Source organism: Urocampus carinirostris, chromosome 4 (assembly GCF_059441175.1).
Source record: "Urocampus carinirostris isolate Australia breed hairy pipefish chromosome 4, RoL_Ucar_1.0, whole genome shotgun sequence".
NCBI classification, from domain to species: Eukaryota; Metazoa; Chordata; class Actinopteri; order Syngnathiformes; family Syngnathidae; genus Urocampus; species Urocampus carinirostris.
The window spans coordinates 10,604,595-10,627,969 of NC_142352.1; the positions used below are offsets into that span (position 1 = coordinate 10,604,595).

General features: G+C 41.3%; 1 protein-coding gene across 3 annotated transcripts in view; it reads right to left on the reverse strand.

Annotated features, from left to right (window-relative positions):
• Window positions 1–23,375, reverse strand: part of adamts7 (ADAM metallopeptidase with thrombospondin type 1 motif 7) — a 223,794-nt gene that overhangs the window by 186,355 nt on the left and 14,064 nt on the right. For all 3 annotated transcript variants that reach the window (XM_088333622.1, XM_088333620.1, XM_088333621.1), the window contains exons 3-4: window positions 9,798–9,984; window positions 8,567–8,763 (exon numbers count right to left, since the gene is read on the reverse strand). In XM_088333622.1, the coding sequence (XP_088189748.1) occupies window positions 8,567–8,763; window positions 9,798–9,984 (384 nt within the window). The remainder of the gene's footprint in view (window positions 1–8,566; window positions 8,764–9,797; window positions 9,985–23,375) is intronic.

Consider the following 23,375-nt stretch of genomic DNA (forward strand, 5'->3'; position numbering starts at 1 on the left):
TTACTGTGTTGCGAGCGTGTTGCTAGTAGCGTTTTGCTACCCTTCACAGGCACGGTTTGGGATGAAAGTTATAATATTATTATTAAAGCTTTGAAAACTCCTTGGTGTACCGTCTTTCTTTGTAAATATGTGTAACCATATATAATATGTATTTGCAACTGTATATCTTTGTAATGTATTTATTTTAGAGACTTATTCTGATATGTTTTCCACGGGCGAATCAAAAAGAAGGGGCGAAAACAACGGGGGCTGACGGGAAGTGGAGTAAAGGTGAGACGTGTTTGTGGACGCAGCGGACAATAGTGGATATATATTTTTCCCACCCTTACCTTTGGAAATATACATTTTTTTCCCCTGGATTATTTTCAACGGGATCCGGACTCTGCAGGTCTGCATCAAACCTTAAGTACCGGTATCATTTTCCGCTCATTTTTACCGGCTGTGGTTTTTGGACTGTGAATTTTATATTCAGTTACAAACGCGGGACTCAAAGTCGGGTCTGTCTTAATTTTGTGATTGTGTTACATATTTTGATGTGGGCGCATGCGGCTTATATACAGCTGCGGCTTGTGTAAGTACAAAAGAGGTTATCCTCTTAAAATGTGGTGGGTGCGGCTTATAATCAGGTGCGCTCTATAGTCCAGAATTTACGGTATGTTAAAAAAAGCAAGTCTCTGGCCAACCCAGTCCTCAAGAGCTGCATGTCCTGCATGTTTTGGAGGCTTCTCTTCTCCAACTCAGGTGATGCAAATGTTCAGCTTGTTAGCAAGGTGTGTGGAAGCTTGATAATAATACAGGTGATTGGGATCAACTGTATAAGAGCAGAATAACTAAAAAAAAAAAGGAAATGCGTCTCTCGAGGACAGGGTTGGCATTTCCTGCTCTAGCTTATTTTTAACGAAAGTTATGATTTGTTTTTTCTTAATAAATATAGACCAAATGCTCCTTCCCGACGCTACAGTGCAGTAAAGGTGTAAAAGAGCTGACGACAGTTAGGTTTCATGTGAAAAACAACCTGAAGAGCCGTTTGGAACCCGAAAGAGCCAGTTCCTTTTAATGAGCCGAGCCGAAGAAGCCGGTTCACGAAAAACTCTACGGACCTTACTCAACTTCGTTCTACTTCGACCTTGACTTCCAAATACCGCATTTAGAACACAACGTCAGGGGAACCCTTGTATTTTTACCTTCATGCACTGTAATTTTGACTTAATACTCTTCTTAATTAGCAATTTCGAGCCCTGATTTTTGTGAGCTGGCTAGATTTTCTTGGAAAAGCTCTGGGTAGTGCACAATTGCGCACACACGCAGCTTAGAGGGAACATTGCGCTGGATAGATTTTCCTGTGTGCTGAGAATGTGCGAGCAGTGCGCGATTGCGCATGCGAACAGCTTAGAGGGAACATTGGCCTCAAGCCACCAGCAGTCAAGCTCTCCTACAACACTCTGCATCCGGTGGTCCTCGTCCCAACCGGCTCTCAAGCCTACCAGGATTCCTCATCGCTCTACAGCCGAGGATATAAAGACTGGAAAGTCATCTTAAACAAAGCAGAACTTCACAGAACATCTCGTTGTTGCTAGGTATTGGTGTGACGTAAAAGGGGGAACTCTATCAAAATACAATCACAAAATAATCAAGCCAACGTTGTCCATCCAACTTCTAGTTGTCTTTGTTTTATTTTCTTATTATTGTTTTGTGTTCTATTCAAGCTTCGTCAGTAGATGATTAGTAAAAGAAAGGTCCATAAATCCAAGAGGGTGTGTGTCTTGATTAAAGTATATTGAACTATCAAAAACCGGAAAAAGAATTTACCGAAAGTGTGTGTAGCCACGTAGCACGGCGGCGCAGTGGTTAGCGCGTGTGCGGCACAGTTCTGAGGTCGTGGGAACCTCCTGCGTGGGTTCAAATCCAGCTACCGGCCTTACTGTGCGGAGTTTGTATGTTCTCCCCGTGCTTGCGAGGGTTTCCTCTGGGCAATCGGGTTTCCTCCCACATTCCAAAGACATGCATTTCAGGTGAATTGGCCGGTCCAAATTGTCCCTAGGTGTGAATGAGCGAGTTGTGTGTCCCTGTGTGCCCTGCGACTGGCTGGCAACCAGTTCAGGGTGTCCCCTGCCCACTGCCTGATGATTGCTGGGATGGGCTCCAGCACCCCGGCGACCCTACTGAGGATAAGCGGTGCAGCTAATGAGATGAAATGAGGTGTGTAGCCACCCTTCAGACTAACTTAAAAAGGGTTTTCCATCCGTTTTCCTGACATAATGATCTAAAAACGTATGTGGTGCTCCAAAAAGGTGAGATGAGTTTTGAAAAGAATAAACTAGGCTCTTTAATTCAACGGGTCAATAAATTGTCTCATCTCATCTCATCTCATCAGCCGTACCGCTTATCCTCATTAGGGTCGCGGAGGGGCTGGAGCCCATCCCAGCCATCTCCGGGCAGTGGGCAGGGGAGACCCTGAACTGGTTGCCAGCCAATCGCAGGGCACACAGGGACAGACAACTCATTCGCTCATTCACACCTAGGGACAATTTGGACCGGCCAATTCACCTGAAATGCATGTTTTTGGAACGTGGGAGGAAACCGGAGTGCCCGGAGGAAACCCACGCAAGCACGGGGAGAACATACAAACTCCGTTTGTTAGAAAAATTTATTTACTAACCACATTCGCAAGATGCACATTAGCCACTCGCACCATCCAATGTTTCTATCTAATACGTCAGACATAGATCCTAATCAGGGTTGGGTAGGGTTACTTTAACTTGATTACTTTCAATTACTTTTGGATTACTCCAATACCAAAAATGCTAATAAAAGACAAAAAAAACTAAATATGAATAAAATTACTACATTTTGTGCAGGCTTGGGGAGTAACAGAATACATGGAACGGCAAAAATGATGTTGCAAGCTGTTTGGATTTATTTTCATTTTGTTTCTGTCGCATTTCATGTTAGTTTTGCCGGAGATCAAAGCCAGGAGAGAAAGCTTACCACGTGTTGTGAGTCATCATTTTATTCATATTTAGTTTCTTTTGTCTTCTATTAGCATATTTGATATTGGAGTAATCCAAAAGTAATTGAAAGTAATCAAGTTAAAGTAACCCTACCCAACCCTGATCCTAATAAATGTAATGTATGCAAGATCGCTGCAGAGGGTTATGCAAAATTACCATAATCTATACTATTTTTGATAGAAGCCATGCATATAAACCAAGTTGTAAAGGAGCAATGGCTCATCACACCGTTCTTGTGCAACCAAGTGGCTCCTGATCAAGAGGAAGAGCGGATAATGCCGCCCCAATAGTCCTTATTATAAAATGTATTATTTTTATGAGTTGTGTATTCCTTTTTTAGTTGCATCCTTTGACTCTGTCCTGAATAAAAATAACAATTCCAGCTCGTTCTCTTAACGAGCATTCTTGTTGATTTTCAGCCTCCAGGCCACATGCTGCTCGTCTGCAAGAAATCCGGAGGTTTAGATGTTCCTTTTGAATTCAGCCAGCATCTTTCTACTCATTTGCAGTCAGGCCTCTATTTACAGTACTTTTGGCAGTGGAGGTTTAGACTCCTGGCTGATGCATGCATGCCATGAGCAATAGGATTAGGGCCAACGTGATCTTAAATTAACAACCTTAACAAGAGAGTGCATACGTAGACAACTGGACACTTGCTAGCTGACAATGCCGTTGCTAACAAGAGGACAGGATGAAAGCTCATAATAGCTCTCTTGACACAATGGAGATGGTTTTCATGAATGCAATTTGTTCACAGCTTGGAAGTCCAAAGCGTGAGTGGATAATGACTGCTTTGAATCTAGCACTGTGTGCAAAATTAAATGCTTCTCACTTAGTGAACTATCTTTCCTTCATTTCTGACATAAGATTAATTAGCTGCTGTCAGAACATTAAGTATCGATCTAAGGATAGGTTTACACTTCAGAGCTTAATGCTTAAAATTTTGTGTGGAATCAGAGGTTTGTGTGAGAGTGTTCACAATTCTATCTAATTGCGATTTGTATGCAACTTGATCTTCCTGTGTTACGCATGCACATAAGAAGACACAAGATGTCAAAAGCAATGCATGCATGCTAATGTGCCTTGCCAAAATAATAAACAGAGGGTCAAATACACCAGTAGATGGTGATAATGCCCTGCTCAAGCACTTCTTCCTATTAAGTCAATCAGCGCCGTCCCGATAGTGTTTGAGAGGGACTACATATGTCATTTTATTGTATTTTGTATTCTTTGTTTTATTTCCTTTTCTTCCCATGATAACGGGTCCCAAGAAAGTTAGTGATAAGGGGAAGGAAAAGTGGAAAACAGTGACATCAACAATCGGGTCAAAGAAGTAAACGATTGCCAAATATGAAAATGATGTGTTAGTGTGCCATTAAGGCACTGCTGAAACGTACAGAAGAGGGTGAAAAACGTTATATTTTCATTGTTTTACCGGTAAATTAATCTTTATTATGTACATTATCTAGGGCCTAGTATCTAGAATGCAGCAGCTAGACTTTTGACTAAGACCAAAAAGTTTGAGCATATTACTCCTGTATTGGCCAACTTGCACTGGCTCCCAGTCCACCTAAGATGTGACTTTAAGATTTTCTTATTAACATATAAAGGTTTGCATGGACTTGCACCCTCTTATCTCTCTGAATCTCTTTGATTTCCCCCCTATGTTCCTGTACGGAGTCTGCGCACGGAAAATGCCGGTCTACTTGTGACTCCGAGAGCCAAGAAGTATGCAGGCTTGAGAGCGTTCTCCATCCGGACCCCGGTGCTATGGAATGCCCTGACCTCACACAAACTAAACAGGCAAAAGTCAGCAGCATTCTGGATGAGGCAGGGAATTAGCGAAGTGAAGACCGAGAGATCATGAATAGATGGACTGAAAACTGCTCTAAACTCTACAACCACCTGACACAGGGAGACCCTGAAGTCCTTAAAAGATCACTATGCGGAAGTACAACATGGGCCAGAAAGTAGATCGGACCATGAAACAACTGTATGTCAATTCCAACGGTGCGGTATGGATCAATGGTGCCATTTGAGCGCGGTTTTAAACCACAGTTGGTATGAGACAGGGCTGCATTCACTCTCCAACTTTATTCAACATCTTCCTGGAGAAGATCATGTCCGAAGCTCTGACGGAACAGTCAGTATTAGGGGAAACAACATCACTAACCTCTGTTCTGCGGATAATATTGGCAGGAGATGAATAGGAACTCAGAGATCTGGTCAATCGCCAACAAAGCATTAACCCAGTATGAAACGGAAATCAGCACAGAAAAAAAACATAAGTAATGACAAACAATCCCCAAAGTGTCACCACAAACATCACCATTAACCACAGAAAGCTAGAACCTGTCACCAAATTGAAATATCTTGGAGCTGTCATATCAGAAGAGGGGTCACAATCAGAAATCATGGCCAGGATAGCTGAAAACACCAAAACCCTTCTGTCGGGACAAGGACATAGCAGTGAAATCAAAGATCGGACTCATGCAACCGCTGGTTACTTCCATCTTCCTCTTTCGCGAGACAAGAAAATCCAGGCCATGGAGATGCGATGCTACAGGAATGTTCTGGGCTACTTTGCCCATGTGACAAACGAAACAGTGCGCAACACCATTAGAGGGGACATTGGACCTTACGAAGAACTGTTGTCAACTGTGCGCGGACGGAAACTTCAGTGGTATAGTCACAACACAAGATCATCAGTGCTGACCAAGATCATTCTCCAGTGCACAATCCAAGGGCGCAGGAGGAGAGGAAGACCAAAAAAGAACTGGGCCAACAAAATTTAGGAATGGACTGGTGCCAACTTTGCAACGACCCCAAAAACAGGCAAAGAACCGTCAACAGTGGAGAAAGCTGTCCAGAGTTGCGCCCTCAGTGGTGCCCCGACGACCCATGTGGTAAAAGTATCCATGAACTGTGATTATTTACATAGTTTAAAAACAGGGTTGGGTAGGGTTACTTTAACTGGATTACTTTCAATTACTTTTGGATTACTCCAATACCAAATATGCTAATAAAAGACAAAATAAACTAAATATGAATAAAATGACTAAATTTTGTGCAAGCTTGGGGAGTAACGGAGTACATGGAACGGCAAAAATAATGTTGGCAAGCTGTTTGGATTTATTTTCATTTTGTTTCTGTCATTAGCATATTTGGTATTGGGGTAATCCAAAAGTAATTGAAAGTAATCAAGTTAAAGTAACCCTACCCAACCCTGTTTAAAAATGATCAATATTTTGGTACACGTGTAATAAATATTTTGGGTACAAATTACTTTTGTATGTAAGCAGTTTTAGCAGGTCCCTTAAATGCGTGTATATACAGTTCCTGAAATCAATTTTGTTATGGTAGTCATTTTAATTTTTTAAAAAGTAGACTATATTCTAGGGCAGCACGACGGCGCAGTGGTTAGCGCGTGTGCGGCACAGTTCTAAGATCTTGGGAACCTCCTTTGTGGGTTCAAATCCAGCTACCGAACTTACTGTGCGGAGTTTGTAGGTTCTTTCCGACATGCATTTCAGGTGGATTGGCCGGTCCAAATTGTCCCTAGGTGTGAGCAAGCCAGTTGTCTGTCCCTGTGTGCCCTGCGATTGGCTGGCAACCAGTTCAGGGTTTCCCCTGCCCACTGCCCGATGATTGCTGGGATGGGCTCCGGCACCCCCGCGACCCTACTGTGGATAAGCGGTGCAGCTAATGAGATGAGATGAGACTATATTCTACTATCTCTGTTTTAAACTCCACAATCCTTTTTTTCGATAAATTTAAGAGGTGGATTTGTTTTTCTTGATTTGGGTCACCACTAGTCACTACGGTGGAACGGTTAGTCTTGAAGTCAGAGCAGTCGAGAAGCACTGCCTAAATGGCCAGAAAAATGGATTGAATTTAAGAAAAGCAAAATGTTTAAAACAATCAACCCTGTTTTTGAGAACGAAACCAATCATCTCCAAATAAGACATTAAAGGTACAAATGATTGCAATTTTACAATACTATATTGCTGGATTTGTTGCTTTTTTTGTCTTCAGTCAGAACAACGAAGAAAAATGTATTCATGCAAATAATTGAACACACATTCAGTAAGATGGATGCTTTTGTTTTCCTCTGCAGTAATTCACCTATTGAGGGGGGAAAAGGACACGGAGGTTCTGTAGTCAACTGTTGTGTCAACCATTCTACAGTGCAGCCCCGAAGGCCCTCTTTGCTTTGGGCTAGCAATAATTAGGGCCCAATTTGACATTTAGTTACAAATGCAAAACTGGGAAAACTTGGAAATACCTGCAGGTAAAAGAATCATTCTCAAGTAAGATGCCAAAAGTCTGCAAATCAAATCTTGTAAGTGGTATTTTATTATCAGGGTTGGGTAGGGTTACTTTAACTGGATTAATTTCAATTACTTTTGGATTACTCCAATACCAAATATGCTAATAAAAGACAAAAGAACCTAAATATGAGTAAAATTACTAAATTTTGTGCAGGCTTGAGGAGTAATGGAATACATGGAACGGCAAAAATGATGTTGGCAAGCTGTTTGGATTTATTTTCATAGTTTTGCCGGAGATCAAAGAGATCAAAGCCAGGAGAGAAAGCTTACCACGTGTTGTGAGTCATCATTTTATTCATATTTAGTTTCTTTTGTCTTTTATTAGCATATTTGGTATTGGAGTAATCCAAAAGTAATTGAAAGTAATCAAGTTAAAGTAACTCTACCCAACCCTGTTTATTATCTCATCTCATCTCATCAGCTGCACCGCTTATCCTCAGTAGGGTCGTTGGGGTGCTGGAGCCCATCCCAGCAATCATCCGGCAGTGGGCAGGGGACACGCTGAACTGGTTGCCAGACAATCGCAGGGCACACAGGGACAGACAACTTGCCCGCTCATTCACACCTAGGGACAATTTGGACCGGCCAATCCACCTGAAATGCATGTCTTTGGAATGTGGGAGGAAACCAGAGTGCCCGGAGGAAACCCACGCAAGCACGGGGAGAACATACAAACTCCGCACAGGAAGGCCGGTAGCTGGATTTTAACCCACACAGGAGGTTCCCAAGACCTTAGAACTGTGCCGCACACGCGCTAACCACTGCGCCGCCGTGCTGCCCCTGTTTATTATGTTTATCACAATTATAAACCCGACTCTCGGTGGCCTTGGGGTTATGGCGCCCGCCCCGAGACTGGGAGGTTGTGGTTCAAGCCTCGGCCGAATCATACCTAAGACTTGAACATTGGTACCTGTTGCCTCCCTGCTTGCCGTTCAGCATTAGGGGTTGGAATTGGGGGGTTTGGTCACCTAATGACTCCCAACACCTCAGTTGGGTTGAGCGAGGGGGCTGGGAATCCCCTCCTCTAAATCAATCTCCCAAAACGAGTCAGAAATGACTCTAGCCACCTCCCACTAGGGGGATATGGCTGTGGTACATATATATAATAAATCCGACTCTAGCTTCCTTGTACCACTCTACATTATATGCTGGGGAGAAATGTGATGGATGCATTTGATCCTATTTAAGAAGACAACAGTCACTCCATTTAGGTTTTATACTTACAATGTTCATGACGGCGAGAATGTAGTTTTCAACGCCTTTGCTGCCGTGGTATTCAACCATTTTCGGGTCAGCCACCACCAGTGTTTCGACCCACTTCTCTTTACTGATGGAGCGTTGATGGATCCTTCTTTTCCTTCTGTGCTGGCGGTGCTCCCAGTATTCCCGCTTTCTTTCAATCTCTGCCAAATGATGGGAATCTAGAAAGCAAATTACTATATCAATATTTACTTGCCAGACACTGTTTAGTAACACAGGTGCTGTGCAGTTTCCTCCAGTCATTTATTAGCTTGATGGCCTGCCAAGCTTTAATCTACCTCTCGTTCCCTTGACTTGTTTTTCTAATCCTCCGTTAAACTTTCTGTTTCAGAATCTTGGTGTTATGTCTCATTCATTTTACATATGTTTAATGAATAGACAAACGAATGAACGATGACTGACTGACTTGAATTTAGTTTGGTCAGTCAGTGGAAAAAGAAACAGGAACACAGAATACGGTATTCCCTTGCTTGGCTCAGGAGGTAGAGCGCTCGTCTTGGGATCAAGAGATCGCAGTCCGAATCCCGGCTCCTCCGTGTTACATGTTGAAGTGTCCTTGGGTAAGACACTGAACCGCTAATGCCCCCAATAAGCAGGTTAGCGCCTTACATGGCCGCACGGCCGCTATTGGGAAATGTGAAGCACACTGTAAAGCGCTTTGGGAAGTCTTGACTCGAAAAGCGCTATATAAATGCAGGACATTTCATTTCATTTGCATTAACGTACCGTACATTGTGTTCTGCAGCATACAGCACACAGCAAATTTTACCAGGGGCAGGTTGTAGGTGTCTCTGTTGAGTTGGCATAATTGTATGCGAATTTGATAGGCTGGTGTATGCTGTCAGTCAGACAATGGGGCAGGCGCACAAGTCCAACCAACGAAACAAACGGTGAAGTTTAGCGATAGCTAGTATTTTAGCAGCTTGTTACATTCAAAAGAAATTAATCAATTAAATTGGCCAATTTATTAAAATTTTTAAAAAAGAAATAAACTTGTATTGCAGGAAACCCAGCATAATGTAACTTCATTTGTTCTCAGGTTTTGTACAAGTGTGAGAATGATTTGGTTGTAACAAGCAGGACTGAAGTTGCTTCTCATGATTCCAAGAAATGTGAAATAGGGTTTATGTGTTCAATCCATGGAAAATTAAATGGACCATTGGCAGTAACATCTGAACAACGAGTAGACACTTACTTTTAACTCCACATGAAGCCTTAATGGCTTGTTTCCCCGAGATTGGCTGCACAACCGGACTCTGGGATGTCGGGAACTGAGCGTGGCGTTTAAAGACGGCATGTGCCTGCTGTGCGGTGGGCTCATCATGGGGCTTTTCCAGAGGCTGAATGAAGAACTCTTCGCTTGACAACTTGAACAGACCCGTCTGGGGATTTAAAGGTGACAATTCAGTTATCCATGTATAAGAGATATGTTTTCAACAGAGGAGGTGATAATGAATAATTACAACCACTAGGGTGGGATATATATACATATATACTGGACTGTCTCAGAAAATTAGAATATTGTGATAAAGTTCTTTATTTTCTGTAATGCAATTAAAAAAACAAAAATGTCATACATTCTGGATTCATTACACATCAACTGAACTATTTCAAGCCTTTTATTATTTTAATATTGCTGAATTTGGCTTACAGCTTAAGAAAACTCAAAAATCCTATCTCAAAATATTAGAATATCATGAAAAAGTATACAAGTAGGCTATTCAACTAATCACCTGAATCATCTAATTAACTCGAAACACCTTGCGAGGGTTTCCTGAGCCTTAAAAACATTCAGCTTGGTTCAGTAAACTAAATCACTGCTGATCTGACTGCTGTCCAGAGGACCATCATTGATACCCTCCATCAGGAGGGTAAGACACAAAAAGAAATTTCTCAAAGAGCAGGCTGTTCACAGAGTGCAGTTTCAAAGCATATCCACAAAAAGTCTGTTGGAAGGGAAAAATGTGGCCGCAAACGCTGCACAACCAAGAGAGATGAACGCAGCCTTAACAAAATTGTGAAGAAGAGCCGCTTCCACAATTTGAGGGAGCTTCAAAGACAGTGGGCTGAAGCTGGAGTCCAGGTATCAAAAGCCACAGTTCACAGACGTGTCCGGGAAATGGGCTACAATAGCCGTATTCCCATGGTCAAGCCACTTCTGAACTCAAGACAACGGAAGAAGCGTCTGACTTGGGCTATGGAGAAGAAGCACTGGACAGTTGCAGAGTGGTCCAAAGTCCTCTTTTCAGACGAAAGCAAGTTTTGCATTTCATTTGGAAGTCAAGGCGCCAGAGTCTGGAGAAAGGCTGGAGAAGAGCAAATTCCAAGTTGCTTGAAATCCAGTGTGAAGTTCCCACAGTCAGCAATGGTTTGGGGAGCCATGTCAGCTGCTGGTGTTGGTCCACTGTGTTTCATCAAGTCCAGAGTAAATGCAACTGTGTACCAAGACATTTTAGAGCACTACATGCTTCCATCTGCTGAAAAGCTCTATGGAGATGAGTATTTCATTTTCCAGCATGATCTGGCACCTGCCCACAGTGCCAAAACCACCAGTAACTGGTGCACTGACCATGGCATCACTGTCCTTGATTGGCCTGCTAATTCCCCTGACCTGAACCCCATCGAGAATTTGTGGGGTATAGTTAAGAAGAAGATGAAAGACACCAGACCTACAAATGCAAATGAGCTGAAGGCCGCTATCGAAGCATCCTGGGCATCAATAACACCTCAGCAATGCCACAGGCTGATTGCCTCCATGCCACGCCGGATTGATGCAGTAATCCGTGCAAAAGGATTCCCAACCAAGTACTGAGTGCATCAATGGACATTTTCAAATGTTTGATTTAGTTTTGCTGTTATAAAATTATTTTTTTACTTGGTCTGAGGAAGTATTCTAATATTTTGAGATACGATTTTTGAGTTTTCTTAAGCTGTAAGCCAAATTCAGCAATATTCAAATAATAAAAGGCTTGAAATAGTTCAGTTGATGTGTAATGAATCCAGAATGTATGACATTTTTGTTTTTTTAATTGCATTACAGAAAATAAAGAACTTTATCACAATATTCTAATTTTCTGAGACAGTCCAGTATATATCCATCCATCCATTATCCGTACCGCTTATCCTCAGTAGGGTCGCGGGGGTGCTGGAGCCCATCCCAGCCGTCTCTGGGCAGTGGGCAGGGGACACCCTGAACTGGTTGCCAGCCAGTCGCAGGGCACACGGGACAGACAATTCGCTCGCTCATTCACACCTAGGGACAATTTGGACGGGCCAATTAACCTGACATGCATGGGGTTTTTTTTTTTTTAATGTGGGAGGAAACCGGAGTGCCCGGAGGAAACCCACGCAAGCACGGGGAGAACCAGCAAACTCCGCACAGGAAGGTTGGTAGCTGGATTATAGTGTTAATTCTCTGCTTCAGTACCGCTTTACTGAGGCAGAAAATGAACACTACCTTTTAAGCCTATTTTTTTTTATTAAATGGGATTTTGTGATGAATCAAGTGGCTTGTTATTGGTAGTATTATTGCGTTCTCATCTGCAAAACAAATACCGTATTTTCCGCACTATAAGGCGCACCTAAAAGTCTTAATTTTTTTCAAAAGCTGACCATGCGCCTTATAATACAGTGCGCCTTATATATGGCTCAATATTAAATTCGCAAGGTCTCGCAACTTACGCAACAGCCGCCGACTCGATTTTCCCCCGAACATGGAGTAGTCCACGGTGTATGCTGGGATTTATATACCGGCGTTTCATTGGCTAACCAATGTGTCAATCATCATTTGAATCGATCGCTATTGGCTAAAGTTATTCGGAGCCTCTGAATGGCTAGAGGGCCAAAACAAACCCTGCAATTGGCCGAAAAAGATGTGTCAATCATCCGTTCAATCGATCGCTATTGGCTGAAGTTATTCGGAGCCTTGGATACGCTAGAGGGCCAAAACAAACCCTGCAATTGGCCGAAAAAGATGTGTCAATCATCATTTGAATCGATCGCTATTGGCTAAAGTTATTCGGAGCCTCTGATTGGCTAGATGGCCAAAACAAACCCTGCAATTGGCCGAAAAATATGTGTCAAACATCCGTTAAATCGATCGCTATTGGCTGAAGTTATTCGGAGCCTTGGATACGCTAGAGGGCCAAAACGAACCCTGCAATTGGCCGAAAAAGATGACTGAATAGCAAGCTTGCTAAAGTACGCCATAAAGAAACATGTTTCATTAGTCTGTATTTGTAAATATTTTGCTCTCCTGGATTTACTACACTCACGGTTGTAAGAAGACCATGATTGCGTATCATTATTGAACGTGAGAACTTAAGTGAGTTATGCGGCTTTATATTTTCCCGGTATCTTGTTTTAGAACGATCTTGATGTTGCTGTGATGAGTTGAGTGAATTAAACTCAATTCCAAGTGTTTATTGTCATATGCACAGTAAAGTTGCGAGCGAAAAAGAAAATAGATACTAAGGAATGGTTGGCATTTCTTGAATCCCAAGACTTTAACCTTCCGAATGATATTTGAAATGACGCATTTAAGTGACATCGTACGGACACTGCATCCGCACGTGTCTACGACACGTATTTGCTTCTTTGCAAGCTTTGGGAATGTTAAGGGGGTAATCAGTTGGACTGAATCATCTGACTGTTTTGTCGACTTTCCCATTGTAGCGCCTTATAATCCGGTGCGCCTTATCTATGGAAGATATAGGACCAAAAACTATTTTTTGGGGGTGCGCCCTATTGTGCGGAAAATACGGTACTTTATTGTAACAAATTCAAATAAAAGTGGTAATAAAAAAAAAAAGAAAAATCAACATTTCTGCATGATTAATAGCTAAACAGTAATTTTGTTCTCGTGAAAAGGAGTTATCAAAGAACCCATCATTTTTCATATAATCAAATCCCATTTCAGCTAGAAACCGATCAATCATGTTCAACAACAGCTATTTTATCTCTTAATGTACGTCAAAGGCTTTTGTACTATCTGTATTTGGAATATTATCAAATATATTCCTCCATCGAAGCCTTATCGTCGAGGATTGTTTTTTTGTGTTCCAATGTACAAACCCCTCCGGGAATTTTTGTTCCCAGCTGGGTCACCAAATGTAAACAGACCTAAGGTGATATTAGGCAAGGCTCGAATATATATCTTTTTATTATTTCAAAACATTGGAATGTGAGGAAGTTTGAAAGCACATTATGATTTGAATGATTTAAGACCTACCACAGACACCTAAGTAGGAAATGAGTCACTGTGTTTCAACACAACTGCAGTTAATGTGATTGAAAATTGACAGTGACGTGCAGGGGAGGCTGGAAATCTAAATATAAAAATAACGTAAAATCCGGACTATAGAGCTCACCTGATTATAAGCCGCACGCACTACATTTTACAGGCATTATTGGTTTTGTCCTTACACAAGCCGCACCTGTATATAAGCCGCATGCGCCCACAATAAAACATGTAGCAAAGTCAAAAGCTTATCCCGAATTTGACTATGTGCCGCGATTGTAACTATAAATATAGTATACAATCCAAACACCACAATCGGCAACATGATCGGAAAATGATACCTGTAATTAGAATTTAATGCAGACCTTTAAAGTCCGGGTCCCGTTGAAAGTAATCCAATGAAAAAATGTGTATTTCCAAAGTTAAGGGTGGGAAAAATATACACTATTATATACACTATTGTCCGCTGCAACAACAAACAGATTTAACTCAGCTTCACCCCACTTCCCGTCAGCCCGCGTTTGCTCCGCCCCTTCTTTTTGATTCGCTCGTAGAAAACATATCACAATAAGTCTCTAAAATAAATACATTACAAAAATATACAGTTGCAAATACATATTATACATGGTTACACGTATTTACAAAGAAAGACGGTACACCGAGAGAGTTTTCAAAGCTTTAATAATAATAATATAATTTTCATCCCAAACCGTGCCTGTGAAAGGTACCAACGCGCTTCTAATAACTCGCTCGCAAGGCATCATGCGCATGTGTTTAAAAAAACCATACCACAATTGCGAATTTCGCGGTTACCCGTCCTCATCTTTCTCCTTTATCGGAAAGAACCTTTGTCAGACTGACAATTCGTACGCAAACTAAGAGGATGCCGTCTGCCTCGGCACACTTATTCCACCGGTCTAAATCTTACCTTTTGTACTCGAGTGCGGCTAATGGCAGTTAGAAAAATTACATAAATTGGCCGCTTCACTGAATAAGCCGCAGGGCTGAATATTTGGAAAAAAAGTAGCGGCTTATAGTCTGGAATTTACGGTACACTAAATGGTTATATTTGCTTACAATTCATTCTCTTTTAACTTCTGAATTTTTAGATTTTCTTTAGCAAAATTGCTGAATTTTCCCAATGTATTATGAACATTACAGTGCAGGCCGTGTGTTTCACACTTAGGCCTTCAGTGACGGCCTTGAGTGGTGTCGTCATCGAGGAAACCGGCTCAATGAGCCGGCTCTTGGAAGTGAACGACAGGAACTGACTCCCCGCCAATCAAGGGCTGGTTTTTCTCTGGTGATTGGTCAATATGCATGTTTTTTCTTTTTAAGGATTGTTTTGTGTGACGTGAATTTATTGAGGATCAAAGGTTTCAATTGTTTTTTTACATCTGCACGTATTTGAATTTCAGGGACAATTTTTCAATGTAAAGTTAAAGAATATGTGAAGTTTATTTTTGTTTTTTATGGTTTATTTGTTGTTGAACGTCAATATTTTCAATCAACATTGTGTTGTGTGTTTTTCAGAGATTCCGAGTTGCTTAAAGTTGTATAATATAAAAAAGTTGAAAATTCACTGTAGAGTGAAAAAAATATACGCTCTTATTATTTAGTAGGAGGGCGGCACGGCGGCTGAATGGTTAGCGCGTCCGCGGCACAGTTCTGAGGGCATGAGATCAAACCTTCCTGTGTGGAGTTTGCATGTTCTCCAAATTGTCCCTAGGTGCGAATGAACGAGTGAGTCGCCTGTCTGTGTGCCCTGCAACTGGGTGGCAAACAGTTCAGGGTGTCCCCTATGCACTGCCCGAAGATGGCTGGGATTGGCTAGAGCACCCCCGTGGCCCTAATGGGGATAAGCGGGGTGGATAATGAATGGATGGATAATTTAGTTGGATCAAAGAATAGAATAGAAGAAATTAGTCTTTATTGTCATTCATAAACGTCCTAAAAGATTGTATGCAATGAGATAAGACATGGCACTCCAGCGTTAAACACGTAAAGACTTAAGAAATAAAAATACTATCAGAATAAATAAGCCAAAAATGCAACGCAGTGCTTAGAAACACTGTCCCAAGTTATAACAATGATGCAAGGAAAACGCAGTGTATTGGAACAATATTGGTCCATCTAAATGCCGTGACTTGTTCTCAAAAACTGCTCTGAATATTGACAAATGTAATATCACCCAGAGTGACTCAGTCAAAAATGACATATTTGACCCCAATCTGTCGTTTCAAACACACGTTAAGAATATTACTGGGACAACTTTTTTTCCATCTTCGCAACATTGCTAAAATTCGTCCTATGCTGTCTCAGTCGGATGTGGAGATGATAATCCATGCGTTTGTTACCTCTCATCTCGATTACTGTAATTCACTACTCTCCGATCTCCCGAAGTCCAAAATCGAGAGCCTTCAGCTGGTACAAAATGCTGCAGCGAGGCTCTTAACCAAGACAAGAAAGTTAGATCACATTAACCGGATTTAGCTAAACTGCATTGGCTCCCTGTTAGCTTAAGATGTGATTTTTAAGGTTCTGTTGGAAGTATACAAAATCATGCATGGACTTGCTCCCTCCTATCTTTCAGATTTATTTTCCCTCTATGTTCCAATTCGGAGCCTTCGCTCTGAAAATTCTGGTCTACCAGTGATCCCAAGAGCCAAGAAGAGATCAGCAGGTTCGAGAGCCTTCGAGAGCCTTCTCCATTCGGGCCCCGGTGCTGTGAAATGCTCTTCCCCCTGCAACCTCAGTGAAAATGTTTAAATCTAAGCTTAAAACACACTTCTATTATATAGTATATGAATAACCTTTATTTTATGTTGAAAATATATGTTTAATATTCTTTATTCAAAATTGATTTCAGCCTCGTCATCCTTGGAAGGGGGATTACCTCATATGCGGTCCCTTCTCAAGGTTTCTTCATTTTCCTCATGTTGGGGTTTTTGAGTTTTTCCTTGCCCTCATGTAGGTTTTAGATCAGGGGATGGTGTCATAATAGTCTGTGGTTTGTAAAAATCTGTGGTCTGTGCAGCCCTTTGAGACTCTTTGTGATTAAGGGCGTCACAAATAAACATGACTTGCCTATTGCAATGAAATAAAAGTGCAATAACTTTTTAGATTCAAGACTTTTTCATGAACATTGGAATGATTTTGAAATACGGATAAAAAGACAAAATGATGTATGTTTTCTGAAATTGTTACTCTGTTTACTTCCTAGTTGTGGCAGACACAGCTTACACCTCAGGCACGCACATGCGTTCAATGAAACATCACTTCAATGACAGACTTTAGTGCAATACCTCCCCCTAGCTGAAATGTCCTGAGGCCTTCCAGCGAACGCTCACTGGAAATTTGATTAGCTAAACCAACAGCTTTCTCTAACCCTGATGGTATGCCTCGCAGCCTTCAGCAGTCTTTGTGAAGGCCTCCCAACAGATTAATGACCCGAACAACAAGTAATGGCATAAATGTCATTGATTTATTACTTGAAAATGAAAGCACACACCTGGAAGCAGCGCATCCAGGGAGAGAGCAACGGAAGGAAGTTGAAAGACGATTTGGAATTATTTTATAAGTATTCATGGACAAAATCTAATCAACATCAGGCAAATTGGCCAGTCCAAATTGTCCTTAGGTGTGAATGAGTGACTGTTGTCTGTCTCTGTATGCCCTGCAATTAATTCAGAGAGTCCCTGCCCACTGCCCGAAGATGGCTGGGATGTGCGTTTCAGCACCACCGAGACCCTACTGAGGATAAACGGTGCAAAGAATGGATGGATGATTCAGATACTGTATCTTAGGCCAGCAGAGAAGGCCTCGCGGACCCCAATGGCCCACCATTGGAATATTGTTCATACAATTAGTATGTAACTTATAACTGCGCTGAGAGTCTGCAGATGCAGAGTGAGGCATGTAATTCTCTTGCCTCATGGCAGAGGGAGATAGTGAGACTAAGGATTCTGATTTGGCTGAAAAAATAGTGACAGTCAAGCCATACAGTAAATATTTTCTTGTTGCATAGACTTTTTCACAATGGATGATTACGTATCAATCAATAGTTTTATTCAAAAGTAAAAGTATTGTTTAGGTAAAACAATATAGAATTGTTTTCTATGCTACAATTTGTATATTGCTTTTTTTGATCTTGTAATCAAATGATAAACAAGATGTAGGTTCATTTATTTGTAAATCTGACAGTGGCTCACCAGACAGTAGAATAATGGAATGGAATAGAATACAAATAAAATAGAATAGAAGAGAATAAAAATAGAATAGAATAGAATAGAATAGAGCGGCACAGCGGCGCAGTGGTTAGCGCGTGTGTGGCACAGTTCTGAGGTCATGAGATCGAACCTTCCTGTGTGGAGTTTGCATGTTCTCCCTGTGGGTTTTCTCCAGGCACTCCGGTTTCCTCCCACATTCCAAAAACATGCATGTCAGGTGGATTGGCCGGTCCAAATTGTCCCTAGGTGTGATGAGCGAGTGGTTATATGTCTCTGTGTGCCCTGCGACTGGCTGGCAACCAGTTCAAGGTGTCCCCTGCCCAATGCCCGAAGATAGCTGGGATGGGTTCCAACACCCCTGCGACCCTACTGAGGATAAGCGATGCAGATAATGGATGGATGGATGGAGAAAATAATAGAATAAAATAGTCTTTATTGTCTCTGCACGTCACTAGGTGAGGATTATGTGTGCAATGCAATACGTACGGGCATTAAGAGGTGGATTAGCTCACCCTGAGGGCCATGGTGTCAAATGCACCGTCTGCCATTGGTGGATGCAGACTGTCGAAGAAATGTGTTGAAAAATGACAGCTACACTTGTCATTGAGACAAAGAATTCCAGGCAATTTTTCTCCATGCATGCCATTCCTCCAAAGACAAATAACTTATGACAATCTCCAAAATAGCAATGAACAGGTATTCAGCCAGCTATCTTTTAAAAGTAGACCAATAAGTTCCCAAGAGTGACATCGGAAAAAGAAACCTAAAATATCCGAAAACCACTACAATTATGAGGTCCAATTGTCATGAACCAGAACAGGATCAGGACCCAAACGCGTGACGTTCTCACAAAAGCCTTATATTTTATGGGAAATGGGGAGTCATGCACGTTAGGCAGCGGTCTGGTGTGGAAAGACGACGAGATTGATTCCAATTGCCCGAGTTGATATCGGACAGATGGGGTCGATACCGGACAGGACGGGACAAACAGACAGGATAGATAATGAAACAGGATATCGAAAATAAACAGACACCAAAAAGTAGCGCGATACTCTGAAACAAACAAACAAGACGGGAACGAAATCTGGAGAGAATAATGAAGAGGACAAAAATAAACGGGAACAATACCGGACTGGAAATACCAACAGGAAAACAGGATTGAGTCAGAACCCAATCTCTGCGGCAATTGGTCCCGCCCGTGTGGCACCAGCTGCGGCTCGTTGACAGTTTGGCTTCCCTTCTATTTAAGCTCAGTGTTCTCACTCTCCCTTTGTCAGTCCGTCAACAAACCTCTGCCCCGCAAGACGTGGGTTTCGACTCGGTCGGGTTGGTATTTCCTGTCCAGTATTATTCCCGTTTATTATGTCCTGTTTAACATCAGTTTCCAGTTTCGTTCCCGTCTAGTTTGTCCTGTTCAAGTTCAATATACTGTTTTGATATCGATCCTGTCTGTCCCGTCCTGTCCGCTATCGACCCCATCCGTCCCATATCTGCTCCGGTAATTGGTATCGATCTCGTCGGCCTATGGCTTACTGTCATTACACGCCAGACTGCTACCTAACATGCATGACTGCCCCATTTCCCGTAAAATAAAAGGCTTGTGTGAGAAACGTCACGCATTTGGGTTCTGCTCCTGTTCCGGTTCATGACAGTTTTATATTATCTAATATTTTGTTTTGTTGTCCAACACAACTGATGTTTTTTTAATTAAAAACTGTATAAAATCATTCAGCAGCACGGCGGGGCAGTGGTTAGCGCGTGTGCGGCACAGTTCTGAGGTCATGGGTTCAAATCAAGCTACCAACCTTCCTAAGCGGAGTTTGCATGTTCTCCCCGTGCTTGCGTGGGTTTCCTCCGGGCACTCCGGTTTACTCCCACATTCCAAAAACATGCATGTCAGGTTGATTGGCCGGTCCAAATTGTCCCTAGGTGTGAATGAACGAGCGATTTGTCTGTCCCTGTGTGCCCTGCGACTGGCTGGCAACCAGTTCAGGGTGTCCCCTGCCCACTGCCCGAAGATGGCTGGGATGGGCTCCAGCACCCTCCGCGACCCTACTGAGGATAAGCGATGCAGATAATGGATGGATGGATGAATGGATAAAATCCTTCAACAGTTGCCACAGCGAATAACTGTAATTTTTGTTAGGGATAATCAGTCTTTTGTCATGTTTCTTTCCACTCGCCCATGATTTGTTTTCACAAATGAGCTGTCATTTAATCCTTTAGACAAAATCCACACAATCACATTTGCAGAAATTACCACCATGAGCTGATGTCGGTATTAGTACTGCTTATTAAAAAAAGTTAATCATAAAAACAATGCCGTTCTGTATTACCTGGCGAAAATACACTTAACTGCATTGTATGGGGGAGCATAAAATTCAGGCTCTAAAAACCCAAAAGGAATTGAATGTAAATTGGATGTTCTCTCATGGATATGTCCCGTGTATGAGTCATATTTTGCATAAGAAGCATAGTATGTTTTGTTATGTGTGATTCACTTAACCTTTAAGCTGACCCAAATTACAAACGTGTAATAACGCAGCACACAGCAAACGTACTTGTTTTTATGGGTTGCTTAGCGACATACTATAATGCTACAGAGTGACCAGGAAATTGTGTTGTCATGTTCCAAATTAAAAATTGTAAAGTGCGGATGGATCTTTACTAGATATTTGTTTTCAGATACAGGCAAAATTAATTTCACAAAATATTTATGTTTCCTAATGGCAACCTGTGAAGTAGCTATAAAGTGGGGTGTGATATCGGTTGTTTCTAGGCAGGGTTGGGTAGGATTACTTTAACTGGATTACTTTCAATTACTTCTGGATTACTCCAATACCAAATATGCTAATAAAAGTCAAAAGAAACTAAATATGAATAAAATGATGACTCACAACACGTGGTAAGCTTTCTCTCCTGGCTTTGATCTCTTTGATCTCCGGCAAAACTAACATCAAATGCGACAGAAACAAAATGAAAATCAATCCAAACAGCTTGCCAACATCATTTTTGCCGGTCCATGTATTCCGTTACTCCCCAAGCCTGCACAAAATTGGTATTGGAGTAATCCAAAAGTAATTGAAAGTAATCAAATTAAAGTAACCCTACCCAACCCTGTTTCTAGGACAGCAATACATTTAATTCTCGTGCTGGTGTTGATTTTCAGTGAAAGGGAAAATATTTGGCTCAAACTTAAAAAAAATATCACTGAAATCAATTTAATATTGAAAAATGTTATGAGCGATAATTTTGGGCAAACAGCTTCTTATTCTTTTAAACTGCCAAGTCCAGTATATATTTTAATATTGGATATTTCACATATATGTCAAGGAATGGAACTTCTAGGCCAGGGGCAGTCAAACATTTTGGGTTTAAACATTGGGCATCCCCAAATTACAACCAGTTGACTTACGAAAAACTGTAGATGAAAACATTTTTATATTTGAAAAATATCCAGACATTGCTGTTAGTTAGGAGCACACAATACAAAATCTTTATTCGAGTACAGGACAGGACTGTAGTACTTCTTTCCGCCACTACTGGCGTGTGGCGCTGTGAGAGGTCACCCAGCATCCACCCAGAGAAGAAATCCGCTTCCTCTTCTTAGTTCGTGTGTAAACATACTATACTGTATCTCCAGCGCACTAAAAACTTTGACATTTTTATTGTCTAATATTTCGTGCATTCATTCAATATGGTTGGTGTAAAGTGTAAAGAAGAGGCGAGCGGTTTCTTTTGAAACGAAAGTGGAATAAGAAAGCTTGATGCGGTTGAGAAAATGGTTGGATTGCTTTGGTTTTCGTCCACTCTCTACCACGGAAGAGGCCCTCTTGAAGCCCATCTTCCAAAAGTAAGTTAAACTTCACTTTATTTATCTTTATAGAGCATATTATTTTATGAAATGTTTATTTTTTAGTACAAAACATGCAGGTTACTTATACAAGCCTTAAACATACTTATATAAACCCTAAACATATGTTCCATACAAAATATAGCACAGAAGCAACTTACGAACACATTCAACTTACAAACGATCGCCCTGAACCTCGTTTGAAGTATGGCAGCGTCCGTATTCTTTTTTTTTTTATTATAATTCACTAATACAGATTCAAACCGGATACTTAGGAAAGACATGAAGGAAGAAGGCCATTAAGCCTATCTCTATTTTTAAAAACATATTTTCAGCATTTTTATTGCACATTCCGTGCAGGTAAAAATTAAAAACGACAAGAAAATTGACATAAGTATTTTTAGAGTAGCAGTGACAATATGCACGTATGAATTAAAAAACCTGCAAAAATTGAAAAGTACATGTTATATAGCTTTTATGTCTACAAATAAACCATTTCATCAAATTGGTATTGAAATGCTAAAAATTGCAGCATATTACCAAATTACGTCCCCTTTTAAGCAATTTTATCATGTGCATTGGAAAACTCCCGATGCAACAAGGCTAGCTCAAAACGTTGTCTGTTCCGTTCAAAGTGATAAATAGCTTGATAAATGAAATAAATACGTGATAGAAATAATAAGTAAATACAACTAATTGAATGTTGGAGACCTTGGGGACAAGATTGGCACTAAATCAAGATTTTTATTAGTAGTACTGTACTTTTAACATTCATTAGCTGGAGGCTCCATATAAATAGCATACAATACAGATTAGCAAAGAACAGTAATTATTAGATGCAGACATATATTTGACAGAAAAATAATTAATTATGGATTACTTAAGTTATTGTATAGAAACTTGGGAGGAATATACGCAAGAGCAATTTAAAATCACTTATTTGATTACAGTGGAAAACTAAGTATTGTGCTAAACACTGGTTATGAGGAACATACTGTACAAATTGTCTTTTACAAGTTGAAAATAGTGGTTAGCACGTCCGCGGCACAGTTCTGAGGTCATGAGAATAGAACTTCCTGTGTGAAGTTTGCATGTTCTCCCCGTGCTCCACCCACATTCCAAAAACATGCATTTTCAGGTTAATTGGCCGGTCCAAATTGTTCCTAGGTGTGAATGAGCAAGTGAGTTGTCCGTCTCTGTGTGCCCTGCGACTGGTTGGCAACCAGTTCAGGGTGTCCTCTGCCCACTGCCCAAAAATAGCTAGGATGGGCTCCGCCACCCCCGCGACCCTACTGAGGATAAGCGCTGCAGATAATGGATGGAAGTTGAAAATATAGTGAAACTTAGATCTCGATTAGTCGTATACAAAACAGTTAAGCACCCATTCCCAAAAAATATTCAACAGTTGTTTCACAATAGAGCAGACAACCATTATCTCAAGGGAATCCATAA